Below are 14,916 nucleotides of genomic sequence, written 5' to 3'. Positions count from 1 at the left end.
GGCCAAATCGCATGGATGGGTCTACCCCTTCGTCTATCAACTTGTTAAGGACCAATTGGTACCCTTTTGCCGCTGCAATTGCTAGCCCGGGAAGGACGCGGGGACTCTGTTTGATCCAGATACGATTGTCCGTACGAAGGGAGCATAAAAAGTCAATTTCCTCTGCGGAATGCTCCAGAGCGGCTTTATGATTCGACGTGGCTGCCTCTTGTATGCGCTGTGCCTCGCTGGCTTCGCGCGCTGCTTGTCTGAGGAAGTTAGTGAGAAGTCAGGCCGGGGTTCTTCGAAGTCTTAAGCTTACTCTATCTTGGACAACATCTTGCATATCGGCCGGCTACCCCTTTCAGCGGCAATCTGACTTGGATACAGGCCATCCTTATCACTTCGAATGACTAGACCTTCCAAAGCGGGGGAACTCGGCCACTGCGTCACCTCCCATACGAGGTTTGCGAACTCTTTATCGGTTGGCGTGAGTTCGGCGGCCGCGTGGAACACGGTTTTGGGCTTTTCTGTGAGACGGTTTGCCGTTGTCTTCAGAGACTGTTTGGAGTAAGTCGCCGTGAGCGACATAATGGCGCAAATCTCCTTTGAGGTGAATGTAGCGTGGAGTAACGGCAGATACTGGCCCGAGAAATCCCGAACCGTTTGAGAGATCATTTGACGGTGAGCCTGATGAGAGTCCTTCGCTAAAGTCGTCCAGAAAGACTCGCTTCGCCGAAGATTCCCATCCGAAGAACCAGCCTTGAGTGACACCGCTAATAGAGTCAACGCTATAGGGCGACGTGCGGGCTGGCGATCGAGGCAGTCGCATATGAGTTTCAGAAGGACCTCAGAGGCCTCAGTTCTCCCATCTGGTAGTTCGTCCTTCAGTTGCGCAATCCGGGCTGAGATGGGAACTTCTCCGATCTTCTCGTTTGGCAGGTGGAAGGTTAGGAGGGAATAGAGTGTCGCTGCGAGACTACATATGTCCGTGGCAGAGGACCAGCCGGTAACCCTCCCGGAAGACAGTGCCTCTTCCTTTACCTCCTGTAAAAAGTCAGCAACGCCGGAGATAACCCGAAGCGTGTTCAGAGGATACGATACCGGAGGCCAGTATGCTTGCGTTCCCGTCATGGTGGTATGCAGAGTCCCTTCCTTTAACCTACAAGCAGCGCCAAAGTCCCCGAGCTTCACTACCACTCCATCAATACACTTGATAGCCATCGCAGCCGCCTCGTCTTTCGATAAGCCCGGTAGAAGAGAGCTGAGAAATACTGAAACTAATCAGAACGTTTTCTGCCTCTTCCATGAAAGTGGGCTCTTACCGTTCGCGGGTTTGACGTCTCTGTGAATAATCGGAGCCCAGTGAGCATCAATTCCGACGTAGCTCTCCTCGGAGCCCACCCTGATACTCCGCAGGCCCTGATGACATTGTGCAAGCGCTGAAGCTATAGCCTCGCAAACATTCCATATGAACTTATCCGAATATTCCGCTCTACGGATCCACTAGGTTAGAGGAGCCCAACAACGTAACCACATCAAAACACGTACTTGACCTTGATCAAAGCCGATATATCCCCTAGTTCGCAGTACTCCGTGAAGATCTGGTACGCGTCTACCTGCCTCTTCGGCCTCTTGTGGTGGACATAAGCAATAATGTGGGGATGGTGTAGATGTCGGAGGAAGTTCAATTCCTGGTCGATTTGGTCTAGCGACTTCTTCAACTTCACGTCATCATTCGTTTGATCAGGTGTGACGTCCTTCCGGGCAAAGCACTGCGCGCTATCAGCAACCGGCCCAGTAGAAAATTATTGAATACGTACTTTTCCACAGACCCGGCATTTTACTCTGAGGACCGCGCCGAACATGCCAGATCCAAGTGAATCCCCTGCATCCTGAAATTGGTGAGGCGTACCGGTAGTCTCGCAAGCCGCCACTGTCGATATCAAGGCATTTGCTTCATCATGCGCTACAGATAGGTGTTCTTCATCCCTTGTGCTCTGCTTGTTCTGCGCTCTAGCGGTGGACGCCATAACGATTAAAGCTCTTCAATTGATGAACTTGCGGCAAACGGTCCAGGGCGCAAATACTCACGACCGTGTCCTACTTGCATCGTTCCACTCTTGACAGCCTGGGCTGAAAGATCATCCCATGCTGTCACGCGTCTTCGGTGGTGCTCTGCAGGTAGCGGCAGACATCCTGCCACCTGGGCAGAGAGTAACAAGTGGCAGGGCGTCGCGCCACCGCCACTGCATAGGCGAATACCGCATGCACTGCTACAAAGCCTCGCGTCGCTAGAATGGCCTGATATCGCAAGCCACAGCCTCATACGCACTCCTTGGAGCGGATTTCCTCCCGTAGGAAGCATTCATGCCTTGCCTTATCGCTATTGGTTTCTCGATTATCCGCACATGCGTCGTAGGTGGCCTTCTGAGTCGCGCAACCCGGTGCCGTGGAGGAAGGGTACGTAGCTCGGTGTTTTCGCAATCCACTTGTTCTTAGGGTTCCTCTAGAAGCGCGCATGAGTCAAGAGCCTAGGCGCCATAGGCAAAAGACTACCAACCCGGCGGCACAGTCAAGGCGGAAATTGCTCTCAGGCAGAAATCAATGATGGGAAAGACGGGAAAGGCTTCTCTTCGCGCGCGTGCTTTCTTGTGCTGATTATATAAGCGCCGTCCATATGAGGTCTAGCGCGCCTGTGCCCCTCTTCCAGGCCCTACATTCATGTTTTCAACACCCAACACCCATGGACGAGAAGAGAACCCAAGAAGGCATGCGTCTCCTCTAGATCATGTATGGAAGTGCCATAATTCCGTTTACCCCAGCGTTCCCTACTATGAACGAACGAAGTCCTCTCATGCGCCTATCCCGCGAACTGCGCGACATCATCTATGAGTACGCGCTCTACGAGCCCAAAGGACTTTTCGTCTACAGAGATCAAGATTACAAGGCAACCTTTTGCTGCTCCAGACGCGATCATGCCGACTTCAACCAGCTGAAATACGTATGCCGGCAATTATATCACGAGACGCACGGCCTCGAGCGGCGGCTCAACGAACTCGTACCCGCCGGGGTCTTCCGTACGGCTCCTAGGTCTGCTCAAGATGCTCACAGAGACACGGTGGTTCGACATTCGGCGCGTTCACTTGCGGGCCGTGCGCTTAGTCGGAATGAGCCTATCCCCCTCGACAGTTGATCGTCTACTGGTGCTAGATACACCCTCAGATGACAATATTCGGGGAGTCTTCGAAAGCCCAAAACGTTTGCTATAAGACTCCCAAAGACTTTATTGTCAAGGTCCCAGGGTCTGAACCACTGACGAGCGCGTTCAGTACCATTTATTGTCCCGAAGCTTCGATGAATGCCCGGCGGTATCTTCTGACTCTCCTGGATCTGTCTTTGAGCTTGGTCACGCTTCCATTTGCGCCAAACTTGTCTCACACGATCAGAGTCAAACATAATGAGCGTGGTATAAGCACGGAATCCTAAGGCTTACCAGAGAAGCTGGTGCAAATGCAGGAGGAGAATGTGCGGCTGCGTGAGTGCTTTTCCGCGGCGAAAGCCCGATGAAGACACCGCAGCGGACGAGGGCCAGGAAACGAAGCAACGGGGGGCGCAGCCGGGTTGTGGGTTGAAGAATATACTATGCATAATAGTTAAGAGATATAGAAAAAAAAGGAGACCAGATCTCACAGACACGGCGAGGCGAGCATCAGCGGTTTCTCCCTTAGTTATATCTCACCACACCGTGTCGCGTAACAACACCCTCACTGCCCAAACTGCTCCCTCCCCAACCTCCCCATCAAATTCATCTTCAACCACCCCTACTCTACAATCTCCTCCCTCCTCACCACCAAATTCCCCACATCCCAATTCACACGAACATACCGCCCGCTCAAAAAACCCCTCTCCACGCCCTCCCAGCCTGCAAGCCACGTCCCCAGCCCCGCCAGCAGCGCCGGCGTGTCCTTCGCAAACGGCATGAAAGCGTCGATCGTCATGCTCATTAGCACAATACCTAGATGGAGAGATACGGCCAGCACATTGGGATTCTCGGCCGCGACGTACGTCATGAGCTGGAAGACGACGAGCTTGCTGAGGTCGTAGGCGGAGAGGGCGGGGAAGACTTCGTAGGCAGCGCTGGTGGTGGGGGTTAGGATTTTAGCGGGGGTGTGGGGGGTGGAGAGGAGCGCGAGGAAGGATTGCGTTACTAGGAATGTGCCGTGGATGTTGAGGGTCTGGCAGTGTGCTAGTAATCACGAAGGAAAAGCGGTGGAGTGGAGGGGGTTGGGTACTAGTTCTTCCCACGAGGCTGCTTGGTCGATGTCCTTGACTGGTGCGATGGCTTTGAATACTCCGGCGTTGTTGGCAAGTACGTCTGCGTGACTGTACTTCTGCTTGATTTTCTGGAAAAGCGCGGCTACTGATGCGGGGTCCGCGATATCGGTGGGAACTGGCAACGTCTCCAGTTTTGGATATTTCTTGTTCATGGATTCTGCAACCTCTTAGAGCTTCTTCGCGTCCCAGGCTACTAAGACGATGGCTTTAGGCCCTATAGCCGCGAAGGAAGGAACGAAATCCCTAGATCGTCAGCATTGCGCGCAACTAGGTGGGCGGTACTGGTCGAGCTCCTTGGCCACGGCTAGCCCCAGTGATGAGGATGACTTTGCCCGCCTGCGAAAGGGATGATTGGGTAAGATCAATGGCAGGATAGACATTGCGGTGGGTGGTTGCGGTGAACTGTTGGGTGGTGACGAAATGTTCGTCTGGTAAGGTCTCTATAGGGAGTTATGGATAGAAATTCTCGGAGGAACGTAGTGGTTAAATCGAAGAGGAGAAGTGAGAAGGTACCTGTTCGTTTGTTGCTGAGAGCGCATGCTAGATACCAGCTCTTTATATGCTAGCCTCTAGTGAAGCTTGAAAGGAACCCTTTTAGTAGTATAGGAGAGCAATGCAGACTAAGGCACGGGTTTGCGCATGTAATCAGGACGGCGCTTAGGAATGAGAAAGGAGGGTGGTGACGTATCGCAGAATACCTTCGCTTATACGAGACGGGATAGAGGAATTAAAGACTCTTTTGAGAGAAGCTAAATAGTAAGTCAGAACAAGTCTCCTGGTGCACACTAGCGTGCTGCACAAACAGGGGTGTCTTCTTACCCAAAGAAGCTAGGCGCCCTCACTCTCCACCTCTTCTGCTATCTTCCCCACCGGCGTAGCCCTCCGCAATATCCTCATAACCTCTTCTCGAATGCTCTCCTCGCTGTTTGCAAATACCTTCTCGACCCAAAGCACACGCTTCACGATTTGCATCAGCTCTTCCCACTCCCGGATTTGCAATCCGCCCATCACCACGGCGAGAAAGAAGACGAACCGGCTCCGCTCCATGGCATCTCGCGTTTCGACTGCGGCAAAGTAGATCACCCAGGCGAGTAACGGCTTGAGATCGCCCCATTCCACCATGTGGCTGTGAAGAATTGAGAGGAGATTCCGCGAGATATTGAACGTCCAAACTGGACGGGCGCCAATCCACCGCCAGACTGGTGCTAAGAATAGCATCGTCCCAAGCCGACACACTTCTTCGATGACGTTCTCTTGACTGCTTCCACGGACTAGCGGTCGGATAGCAAGCAGACGGACCATTGTGGGCTCCATCCAGCTTCCAGTCGTTGCAGCAAGTCGGAGCTCCTTGTCGGTAAAGGCGCGCTCGAGCGAGATGAGTTGGTTCACGTCGTCAAATATCGATATCCAGTCTAGCAGTGTGGGTAGCTGCTGTTTCCACTTCAGCGAGATGGCACTGTAGGGACGAGGTGAGTGTGGTGGTGACTTCGAGTCAGCTTCCCATTGACGCGGAAGTGTAACGATTGACGGAATGTCTTGCGAGAATGCGCCGACGAGGTCACACCTGTTAGAGGATTAGCGGTTCCCTAGAAAACTTTTTCCCGAGTAGGAGGGTTAGAGCACGAGGTGGAAGGCTTACCAGGACATGGTAATTCGAAGCTCCTGTTTGGTTATCTTGTCTATCCCACCTCTTAACTGCGTGATCCTCATCATTGCATTACGATGGTTCTCCCATCCAGCAAAACCCCCGAGAATATACTGTCCTCTCGTAAGTGACCAATCTCCAAAAACTGGATCGAACTCACATGATGGCACATGAAGGCTCCAACAGCACCTAGAAGCTCGTCACTAGTGTGATGCCGGGGGTCCTTCATCTTCTCGCCCATCGAGCGGATGGCATTGTTCTGATGCAACAGGCTTACTGCGTCGTCCTGCGTCACAAATGCACCATTCAGCTCCTTGAGCATATACAGCCGCGAGTTTCCGAGCACCATATAGAAGGCTGCAGGGTCTGCTAGACCCACGGGCCACCATGAACCCCGGAGCTGACGCGAATGGCTGCTGTTGTTTCGAAAGACTAGCGACGGGTGAGCATGTGCACCGCACATATAAGGTGGACCTCCCACCCTCGAATGAGACTCACTGTATGCAACAAGCCCACGCCCCGTCTCATCCAGGTCGATCGGGTACGCGCTGAAAGGGTCGACCTCCCCTCCACCAAGCCGCTCGATGCTCGAAGGACTCCCTGCCGGCGTACGAAATTCGAGCACAATCTCGTTTCTTTCACGTCTCGTCTTCGGTTTTCTGCGCGCTTTGCCGACTTCCGCCATAGCCAGCCGCCGGATTCGAAGCTGCGTCTCCTCATCTTTGAGCTCGTCAGGATGGGAGAGGTTCACGAAATTAAAGGCGGGTTTTGCCGAACGATCCATGGTGCGAATAACGGTAGCTACTCCTTGCTATACTGCTGAAAGACACGAGTTCAAGGTTGATATATGCCAAGTATCCCATGGAGGAAGCAAACGTTACAGGTTTGTCGGTCTGGGCGGTACTCCTGATATTTGGGGGCTGAAATGTTAGAGTGCAGCCTCGTTGTGGTGGCGACGTCATCGCCTCTGGCAGACCGCCGTTACATATGGGGAAAAGAAGGCCAAGCCACTGGTAGAACATCTCAGAATTATTTGGCGTGAAGCTGGTGACGAAGCAACGTACGGTGCGGGCAATGGAAGACGGAGCCTAGCGTCGCTAGCGCACGATCGAATTACTAATGGCAGTTTAGCTTTCATAAGCATCCGGAATTAATAACCGATTAGAAGCTTCGCTGGCATACCTTGAAGATTTGGCAAACATGCAACTGCCCTTTTTCATTCCCTTCTTTTCTCATTCATATTCGGACTGCCCTCATCCTTCGCGTAGGCTCCAGGCTCTGACACGAGCCTCGGCGCGCTAATCTACTCCAGTACTAGCGCGCTTCGCTTCCCCGTCCATAAATTTTCTCCGCCAACCTCACCTCTCTTCCTCCCTCAACGCATCCATCAGACAGTTCAGCCACTCATCTCACTAGCATCCTTACGTTTTGTATCGAAGCGACTCGAGACTCCATGGGTATTCTGCGATTTAGCGATGCGGAGAGGGAATACAAGTGCTCCATTAGAGCTGGCTGCGCATTTTGTCGGTTGCGCAGGCGGTGTCATAGGGGCGGTACATTCATCATGGAAAGCTTTGCGTGGGGCTTTTCATTTATACTAACACGAAGTCTTCCTCCTCTCCGTTTTCCATCCAGTATTCGAATTCGTGCCTGAGCTGCGCGCCTTCGTTTTCGCCTATATCTGTCGGCGAAAGCCAGAATATATCCTTCCGCTCAAACGTATTCGATTCAACATTCCTCAGTACCAAAACGGCGTATTCCCTGTCGGAACAGAGCAACAGACAGACCGTCTCCGGCATCTTCTCCACGGGTTCCTGGAGCATCCAGGCCTGCGAAAGGCCACGTACCGGTCCGGCACGCGTCCACCCGCGCGTCTTTCCATCCCGGCATTGCAGATATATCGAACTCTTCTGGTCCTGTCCGTCTGCACTCATCACATGGTCTCCTGGAAACGCCTTCCCGCGAATGTGCAGTTTGCAGCCGCGAACCTCGCCAAAGGGATCGGTACCTGCAAGCTCCATCTCGTATGATCGGAGCACGATGTGCGAGTTGAAGAACGTCTTCTCTATGTCTTGATCCCAATACCCAGCATCGCTGGTATAGATCCGCCACGTGCAGCCAAAATCGTACGACGCCCAACTCCACGAAGGACGAGGAATCGCAGTAGGCATACTGACGTAAACTCTTTGCTTGGTCTCAGTGACTTCCGATGATGGATGCCATGCTAGTCCAAATGCGATATCTTCTTCCCAAAGGCCCGCAAGGTACGTCGAACCCGTCTGCCGGTGCAGCGCTCTCGCGATGCTACTTATAGCCGGCAGCTTGTCCGATTTGAACGTCAGCCTCCGGTGCGTATACTCGGGTAAGATGTAGCGGAACCAGGGCCTGTACAATGCCCAGCGCGGCAATTCGAAGTCTCTTTCCTTGAGCATCTGGCGTACTCGCTGCAGTTCTTCGAGCGTGGAGTAGTGCAGGCTTTCCATCAGCAACTGCTCTTTCTGGAAGTTCACGTATGCCACCCGTGGGGCCATAAACTCTTTCCCAAACTGTGCTCCGATATGCGAGATGCAGTATGAAGGCACGTTTGCGGAGGGCTCGTGCCATACTTCGTAATGCCGTCGGCATTCCCAGAGGATCCCAACGTCGAAGAAGTGCAGGATGCGAGGGGATACTACGCGCTCTTGCAAGGCCCACGCCCGGGACTGGAGATGCCGCGCCTCGGTTTTTAAAGAGCGAGAATCGGATGCGCGGAAGATGAGTGTGGCAGTCTGGCCGTCGGATAGGGGGCTCGTGATCGTGATGGGGACACTCATTCCTTCGTCCGGGCCTACGTTGTCAGTGAACAGCCCTCCTCTCGAGTCTTCGCTCGATTCTGCGGCAAGTGTGACGGTAGAGTTGCTGTAGATGGCGTCCATTCTTTCGCCCTCGTGCCTCCAGTCTTCTAAAGAGCCTTGGACGATGCAGAGCGCGTCAATCCAGAGATAATCCAGGCCCAGGCGGCGAGTCACCTCGATAGCTTCGCGGAAAGTTCGAGGCAGCGTATCCACAGCAATACCGGCCTCCCTCTCCTCCAGCGTATCCATTGTCGTCTTAGCAGAATCAGGGAGCCCCGCCGCACCCCAGCAATGACTAAGCGTCGCGTACCTGAGCCGTTTCTCCTCCTTCGGCGTAGAAACCAGCCTCACTCCATCCTCCCCACCACCTACATCAATAAGCCGCCCTGGCCAACCCCTTCCCTCTGCGACATCCTCACAATCATGCCCTTCCTCACACTCCCCCATCCACCTACTCGCCCTCTCTAAATGCCACCCCGACCCCGAAAACGCCCTCTCCCTCTCCCACGTAACGCCCAACCCCCTCGCAACATCCTCCTCCCCCACCGTAACATACATCTCCAGCCTCCTCCCCGCACTCTCCGCGCGCACCAACCCGCCATCCATAAACGCCCTGAGCACGCTCCCACTGCCCGTCTGCTCAATCTTCAGCCTCACACCCGTACCACCAGTCCTACCCGCTCTTTTAAACTCCATGAGGATAGACTTAGCGTCCGGCCACAGCCGCCGACACAGCATGCAGTCCAACGAGTCCCAGAACTCGTTCCAATCGCGGGCGTGCTGGAAGCCCGCGGGGCTGAGGAGCGACTCGACGGTTAGCTTTTCGCAGAGCGAGCAGGTGGAGAAGAAGAATTTGATGTATTTTCCCAGGGAGCGCTTGTGGCGGGTGCGCTTTTCGGGGTAGCGGTGGGTTAGGGACATGGTTTGTTGGGAGGTAGGAGGTTTGCAGAGATAGGGGGCCTAGGGATGAGTGTTTTTAGGGGTGAATACTGCGAGATATGAGCGGTGGGGGTACAGAAGAGGGATGTGGTGGGTTGTGGATATGTGATGTTGAGGGAGCTAGAGGTTGAAGGCGGTGCACAGCCACGAAACTCAGGCACTTCTGAAACGGTACTAGTATGCTCCTAGGATGAACGCTAATAATGAACTACATTATTACCATGACCGTCTCCCCCAAAATATTCGTATAATGGTTGTGATGTTCACACCCACCCTATGAGACCATGATGCTGCGGCCACCACCATCTAGCCTATAAGCTTTAGACCCGCTCACCCAGCTCCTCCCTCGCCTCTACGGCGCCATTAATCTCATAGTCCTTGAACTTCCTGCTCCCAATCCTCCTTTCAAACATAATATCCAACTCCTCGAACGTCCTATCCTTGGTCTCCGGCAAGCAAAAGAAGCAATACACCGCACACAAGAAACTAAGACCCGCGAACAAGAAGCCCAGCTTGCCCCTCCAGTTGCCCTGATCCTCGTTCAGCGCGTAAGGGATGACGACCGAGAAGACGATAGAGACGATGTGGCAAGTGACCGTAGCGAGAGCGATCGTCATCCCGCGCAATTTGGCGGAAGATACTTCGGCGAGAAGGATGAAGCAGAAGGGGCCGATCGTGATGTCGTAGATGAGGTTGCAGATGAGCATTAGCGAGCATTGAGCCCATGTTGGCGCGTGGGAGGAACGAGGGGCAAGGTCGATCGCGCCAATCAAGAACAAAAGTACAGCAAGGCCAGTGCAGCCCCAGAAGTACGCTGTCCGGCGGCCGATGTAGGATGCGAGAGGCCAGGAGAGGCAGGTCCCTACGAAGCCAATGGCCGTGAGCCCAAGATTCATAGAGAAGGCGTTGGAGGCATCGAGGCCAGCGAGCTCGAAGAAGTAAACCGCGTAGTCGATGAAGAGGATGTTGCCAGTGAAGGCCTGCATATCATACGCCATCACACATATGATGAGACGACGAAAGTTAGCGCCTCGGAAACAATCCAGGATCGTTGGCTTGTCTTTATCGTTATACGTTGTTTCTAGGCGCAGCGTCTCTTTGATGTGAGCGAGCTTTAGCGAAGGTTCGACATCGGATGTAGCGAGACGACGGAGCGACTTCTCAGCTGCCTCGTACCGTCCTTTCTTGCAGAGCCAGTATGGCGGGTCCGGACAGAAGTAGATGATTGACAGCATAACAGCAGGGAGAGCCCACTGCGTGGCGATGGGGACTTTGTAGGAGTACTTGCTGTCGATGCCATTCGTCCCTTTCAATATACCCGAAGCAATAAACTGACCAATGACAAAAGCGAGGTTGGTCATGGATGCTGCGAAGCCACGAAGAGCGAGAGGGCAGACCTCTCCAATGTAGGCCGACGCGCAGATGGGGTAGAAGGCGATGATGCATCCGTTGATGAGCTCGCCGGCGAACAGTTGTCCTGGTGTGTGCGCGAAGAACTGCAGGAAGATGAAAGCGACGGACATGCCGGAGCAGGCTGCCATCATGCACCGGGGGCCAAGTTTGTCGTATGCGAAACCGGACGCGAGTGCTCCACAGATTGCTCCTAGCTTGTTGGCATAGTTGAATGCGGAGACCCAGTGAGCGGCAACGATGTATGTACCGTTGAATTCGTATCCGTAGTCGCGCTTGAACGGCTCAAGACCAATCAAGCTTCCGACGATACCGCCGTCCATACCTAGAGAGTTGTAAGCTCAATCTTGCAAAGATAGAGCGAATGGCTACAGACCTTTCAAAATAGTGGCCAAGTTGATGAAAAGACCCCAACATATGGCAGGCCAGTACAGCTTCGCAGCTTGCCAGAAGCCCATCGCATGCTCAACCTCCGTGAACTGTAAGGACTTCTCAGCCTCCTCGGTAGAAGCGAAGCCGACATCGACGGAGGGTGATAATTCTTTCTTCAGATCCTCCTTTGGGAGGTCTGAAGTGGCTTCAGTCATGGTGATCGCTGTTTATGGATGAGAAGAAGGCTATGTGAAGTGTTTGGAAACGAAGAGGTGTTTGGAAACGGATACAAGGTGAGGATATATAACTCCCACTTTCGGTAGAAATCCAGTCATCTTATCTCTGCTGCCGAAGAGGCCGGGCTGATGATAGCCGTCTGGCACCCTTTGGCCTAGGTCTAGACGAGGAATGAGTTGGTCGAGTTCAGGTTCAAGATTGTCGGTAATCCGCTCGATGGCCTGAGAAAAGGGTTGTTCTGATGACCCACCCCAGAGTCCATGGTTGATCTATGCCGAACTGGGAAGTTTTAACAGTCGGGGTTCCACGAGTCAGGAGCGGTATTGAGCAGCTAGCCCGTTGTGGCATGGGATGGGCGTAGTGCATGACACTAGCGGCTATCGTGATGTTGTCGAGGGTGGGGTTGGTCGGAGCGCTTATCCCCGCGAAGTGCTTCCAGCCTGTGTAGGAGCTGTTCGAATTGTCAGTGTTAGCAAGGCGCCGGTACCATATCTGATAAAGCCAACAGATATCCTCATGCGCCAACAGTTCGATAAGCTTCCACTCCCAGTTCCTCTTTGAATCCTTTCGTCCTAGTCGGCGCGTTCGTCATTGCCATCGTTACGTTGTACTTGCGATGATTGCCCCAACACCCAAACCCGAGGTGACTCTCATCGAGCTCACCTCGGATGAGCTTAAGAGCAAGACCATCGACTCCCACAACTTGCAAGCGGCGGTCGAAGCACTGCACCGAGATGGCATCGTCGTGCTGAAGAATGCTGTCTCAATCGAGCACCTCGACAAGCTCAATGCTCGAATGGTACCGGAGGCAAAGCAACTGTACGCGAAAGCTACGACGCATCGTAACTTTGGCGAAGCTACCGGCAATATCCAACAAGAGCCAGTTCCGGAGCCCGAATATATATTCGAAGACGTCATCGCCAATCCATGGGCAACGAAGGTGATCGAGTGCATGTTCGGCCCAAGTCCAACCCTCAGGTTTTACAGCGCCAACACAGCTCTCAAGGCCACCGGTCGACAACCTCCACACATCGACATCAATTTCGATTTCCCGAAAATTCCGTTTGGATACTGCGTAAACATCAACTTGGTCGATACCTCCACTGAGAACGGTGCGACCGAGGTCTGGCTAGGCAGTCACGCCGACACAGACGTCAGCGTCCTAGACCCATCAGTTAAACACAAGCAGATCCGGGAAGAGCTGCAGGAGGAGAGGCGCAAGATCAGTCCTCCTATTCAGCCCAGCCTCCCGAAAGGCTCTCTTATCATCCGCGATTTCCGGCTATGGCACGCGGGAATGCCGAACAAGACAGACGAACCAAGAGTGATGCTCGTAAGCATTCAGTTCCCGAACTGGTACAGAAGCGAGCAGAAGATCCAGCTGCCGGAAAGCGTGAAGGGCAAGGTCCAATGGGGTAGCGTGGTGCCTTGCGTGGACTGGAAGCCTGATGGTTACGACTACCTGAAGGGATCGCACGACCTTGACTTCTCTCTCAAGCCTTGATCACAGAATGGGATGATTTTGTCGCGCTCCGTAGGTAGTATCATGCAAGATCCACTTCTCGGCCTCGCCGTCGTAGAATGACTTGAATGCAATCAATTTTGGACATCCCATCCAATCCATTCGTGATTTGTTCCATGTCTTTCGCCGCCCAAACCTCCTCAATATCTCTCATAACTCTTCTCAGACTTGGGAACTTCCGGGATTGGTACATAGCCTGAAATCTTTCCCTAATAAACTGTCGTTGAGCATCGTCGACGGCCTCGCATCCGGCAGTGAACAGCGGCCAAATATGCGATGAGGCAAGAGAAGAATCGACGCTAATCTGCTCGATGCATGTGATGCATTGCTGAACGTGGTTCAGAGTGCTCGGGTTCGGAGCACCAACATCCAACCAACCCCGGTAGAGATATATGAATGCGGCATGTCGGTACGCCTGCGCTGTAAGATTGATATCTCTGGAGTCTTCGGGGTCGCCCTTTCCTAATGGGAAGTCCATGGCGAGCAGGCTTTGCTGAATCTCAGTCCCGAGCGCAAAACTTTCCTCGGACAGGTTTGATTGATTTGAGGAATTTCTCTCTGACTTTGCTTTGTGCTGCAGCTCGCTAATCCGCGCAACGACGTGGAGTACTTCAGCAACGCTTTCCATACTGGCCGCACCCTCGATCGCACGGAATTCAGATGTATGGTCGACAAGAGGTCGCGATCCTCTCGAGACAGACGATAAGATATCGTGATATGCAAATAGGCTGAGCAGGAACCTTGCGCTAGCTGACGTATTCCACGCGGCCAGACCGCCATTCCGAGCAATCATTGCTTTAGCTCCGATTAAGTGGTTTGCCACATGAGGCTCCTCCTCTTCTCCAAGCAAGCGCGCGGACACTTGCATCATCATGACAGTGGCCAGGGCTTGCTCCAACTCTGCCTGGTGCGGGTCTTGGATAAGTTGTTGGAGAAGGATGACAGCATCTCGCTGATGGCGGTATGCCTGAATCCGGAGGGTGACGTCGTTCGAAACTACGGCAAGGTGATTCGCGGCCATAGACAGAACGGTCGATCGCAAGGCGCCGTAGTTGTAGGCCATCGAACCTAAGTGGACTTGGAAGGGGTTCGGCTGTCGCCTCCTCGGAGCAACGGATATCAGCAAGGAAAGCTGTTCAATCCAGTAGTGTAGGAGCCGCCTGTCACTCTGGGAGAGGTCAGGGGCCAGTTGAGGCGGTATAGCCGGAGTTAAAGCCATAGCGGTCTCTCGAAGACCTTCATGCGGTGGCTTGTCAAGCATTGCCGGTGCAGACCTAATGCTGGAGACCGAGACCGGGCTGGAAATGGACGATGGGCTTGCGACTGACGTTTGGTCGACTGATCCTCCTCGTCCGGCGTTACGAGGCTCGCTGGATGTCGTGACGGCAGCATTTCTCCATTTGAGTTTGACTCCATACCCCTTACACTCTTTGTTCAAGCGGATGCAGCGTCCACAATGAGGTTTCTGTTCGTCGCATTTATAGCCCGTTTCGCGGCAAGTCCAGCATCCGGTCCGGGTTCGTTTGTGGCCAGCCATGATCGTATTCGCGACGGTATTCGTCCAAAGCAGGCAGATGCAGCCCCGACTTATCAATGCGGGCGTTGGCGCATCGCGGCTACTTCCACATATTACGATCCAG

General features: G+C 53.6%; 8 protein-coding genes across 8 annotated transcripts; 2 read left to right on the top strand and 6 right to left on the bottom strand.

Moving 5' to 3' along the window:
• Nucleotides 1-99: 99 nt before the first annotated feature.
• On the bottom strand, nucleotides 100-2,158 carry BU26DRAFT_58167 (kinase-like protein). Its single transcript, XM_033834500.1, has 6 exons — nucleotides 1,803-2,158; nucleotides 1,531-1,754; nucleotides 1,305-1,474; nucleotides 1,084-1,253; nucleotides 302-1,026; nucleotides 100-243 (listed from the first exon to the last, which is right to left on the bottom strand). The coding sequence occupies exons 1-6, from the start codon at nucleotides 2,010-2,012 to the stop codon at nucleotides 186-188; spliced, it is 1,557 nt and encodes a 518-aa protein (XP_033680898.1). The 5' UTR covers nucleotides 2,013-2,158; the 3' UTR covers nucleotides 100-185.
• A 572-nt stretch (nucleotides 2,159-2,730) lies between these two features.
• On the top strand, nucleotides 2,731-3,640 carry BU26DRAFT_521432 (uncharacterized protein). The gene has a single exon (XM_033829530.1). The coding sequence runs from the start codon at nucleotides 2,771-2,773 to the stop codon at nucleotides 3,173-3,175; it is 405 nt and encodes a 134-aa protein (XP_033680897.1). The 5' UTR covers nucleotides 2,731-2,770; the 3' UTR covers nucleotides 3,176-3,640.
• BU26DRAFT_507566 (NAD(P)-binding protein) lies at nucleotides 3,472-4,469 on the bottom strand (the record flags this gene model as incomplete). Its single annotated transcript, XM_033827007.1, has 3 exons — nucleotides 3,472-3,622; nucleotides 3,868-4,217; nucleotides 4,275-4,469. 3 exons carry the CDS (start codon nucleotides 4,467-4,469, stop codon nucleotides 3,472-3,474), a joined length of 696 nt encoding a protein of 231 aa, XP_033680896.1.
• Nucleotides 4,470-4,793: 324 nt separating this feature from the next.
• On the bottom strand, nucleotides 4,794-7,020 carry BU26DRAFT_541941 (uncharacterized protein). The gene is made up of 5 exons (XM_033831616.1): nucleotides 6,461-7,020; nucleotides 6,123-6,394; nucleotides 5,957-6,075; nucleotides 5,137-5,881; nucleotides 4,794-5,066 (listed from the first exon to the last, which is right to left on the bottom strand). The coding sequence occupies exons 1-4, from the start codon at nucleotides 6,744-6,746 to the stop codon at nucleotides 5,146-5,148; spliced, it is 1,413 nt and encodes a 470-aa protein (XP_033680895.1). The 5' UTR covers nucleotides 6,747-7,020; the 3' UTR covers nucleotides 4,794-5,066; nucleotides 5,137-5,145.
• Nucleotides 7,021-7,157: 137 nt separating this feature from the next.
• Nucleotides 7,158-9,936, bottom strand: BU26DRAFT_521430 (HET-domain-containing protein). The gene has a single exon (XM_033829529.1). The coding sequence runs from the start codon at nucleotides 9,490-9,492 to the stop codon at nucleotides 7,555-7,557; it is 1,938 nt and encodes a 645-aa protein (XP_033680894.1). The 5' UTR covers nucleotides 9,493-9,936; the 3' UTR covers nucleotides 7,158-7,554.
• Nucleotides 9,937-9,945: 9 nt separating this feature from the next.
• On the bottom strand, nucleotides 9,946-11,839 carry BU26DRAFT_58087 (sugar transporter). Its single transcript, XM_033834478.1, has 2 exons — nucleotides 11,522-11,839; nucleotides 9,946-11,470 (listed from the first exon to the last, which is right to left on the bottom strand). Exons 1-2 carry the CDS (start codon nucleotides 11,730-11,732, stop codon nucleotides 10,056-10,058), a joined length of 1,626 nt encoding a protein of 541 aa, XP_033680893.1. The 5' UTR covers nucleotides 11,733-11,839; the 3' UTR covers nucleotides 9,946-10,055.
• Nucleotides 11,840-12,187: 348 nt separating this feature from the next.
• Nucleotides 12,188-13,347, top strand: BU26DRAFT_521429 (uncharacterized protein). Its single transcript, XM_033829528.1, has one exon. The coding sequence runs from the start codon at nucleotides 12,371-12,373 to the stop codon at nucleotides 13,256-13,258; it is 888 nt and encodes a 295-aa protein (XP_033680892.1). The 5' UTR covers nucleotides 12,188-12,370; the 3' UTR covers nucleotides 13,259-13,347.
• On the bottom strand, nucleotides 13,299-14,813 carry BU26DRAFT_431566 (uncharacterized protein; the record flags this gene model as incomplete). The annotated part of the gene is made up of 1 exon (XM_033823934.1): nucleotides 13,299-14,813. One exon carries the CDS (start codon nucleotides 14,811-14,813, stop codon nucleotides 13,299-13,301), a length of 1,515 nt encoding a protein of 504 aa, XP_033680891.1.
• Nucleotides 14,814-14,916: the final 103 nt, after the last annotated feature.

The sequence above is a fragment of the Trematosphaeria pertusa genome, assembly GCF_010094035.1.
Source record: "Trematosphaeria pertusa strain CBS 122368 unplaced genomic scaffold BU26scaffold_11, whole genome shotgun sequence".
NCBI classification, from domain to species: domain Eukaryota; kingdom Fungi; phylum Ascomycota; class Dothideomycetes; order Pleosporales; family Trematosphaeriaceae; genus Trematosphaeria; species Trematosphaeria pertusa.
The sequence above is the reverse complement of the archived record's forward strand: the minus strand, read 5'-3'. Positions and strand labels throughout refer to the sequence as shown.

What these genes read in the sequence shown, in the direction of transcription:
- BU26DRAFT_58167 (XM_033834500.1), bottom strand. Translation starts at nt 2,012, where the DNA reads ATGGCGTCCACCGCTAGAGCGCAGAACAAGCAGAGCACAAGGGATGAA. An exon ending in AATGCCGGGTCTGTGGAAAA is followed by an intron (nt 1,755 to 1,802) that starts GTACGTATTCAA and finishes GATAGCGCGCAG; the next exon opens with TGCTTTGCCCGGAAGGACGT. An exon ending in AGACGTCAAACCCGCGAACG is followed by an intron (nt 1,254 to 1,304) that starts GTAAGAGCCCAC and finishes GATTAGTTTCAG; the next exon opens with TATTTCTCAGCTCTCTTCTA.
- BU26DRAFT_521430 (XM_033829529.1), bottom strand. Translation starts at nt 9,492, where the DNA reads ATGGAGTTTAAAAGAGCGGGTAGGACTGGTGGTACGGGTGTGAGGCTG.
- BU26DRAFT_521432 (XM_033829530.1), top strand. Translation starts at nt 2,771, where the DNA reads ATGTATGGAAGTGCCATAATTCCGTTTACCCCAGCGTTCCCTACTATG.
- BU26DRAFT_521429 (XM_033829528.1), top strand. Translation starts at nt 12,371, where the DNA reads ATGATTGCCCCAACACCCAAACCCGAGGTGACTCTCATCGAGCTCACC.
- BU26DRAFT_541941 (XM_033831616.1), bottom strand. Translation starts at nt 6,746, where the DNA reads ATGGATCGTTCGGCAAAACCCGCCTTTAATTTCGTGAACCTCTCCCAT. An exon ending in GAGCCTTCATGTGCCATCAT is followed by an intron (nt 6,076 to 6,122) that starts GTGAGTTCGATC and finishes ACGAGAGGACAG; the next exon opens with TATATTCTCGGGGGTTTTGC. An exon ending in CTTCGAATTACCATGTCCTG is followed by an intron (nt 5,882 to 5,956) that starts GTAAGCCTTCCA and finishes ATCCTCTAACAG; the next exon opens with GTGTGACCTCGTCGGCGCAT.
- BU26DRAFT_58087 (XM_033834478.1), bottom strand. Translation starts at nt 11,732, where the DNA reads ATGACTGAAGCCACTTCAGACCTCCCAAAGGAGGATCTGAAGAAAGAA. An exon ending in CTTGGCCACTATTTTGAAAG is followed by an intron (nt 11,471 to 11,521) that starts GTCTGTAGCCAT and finishes ACAACTCTCTAG; the next exon opens with GTATGGACGGCGGTATCGTC.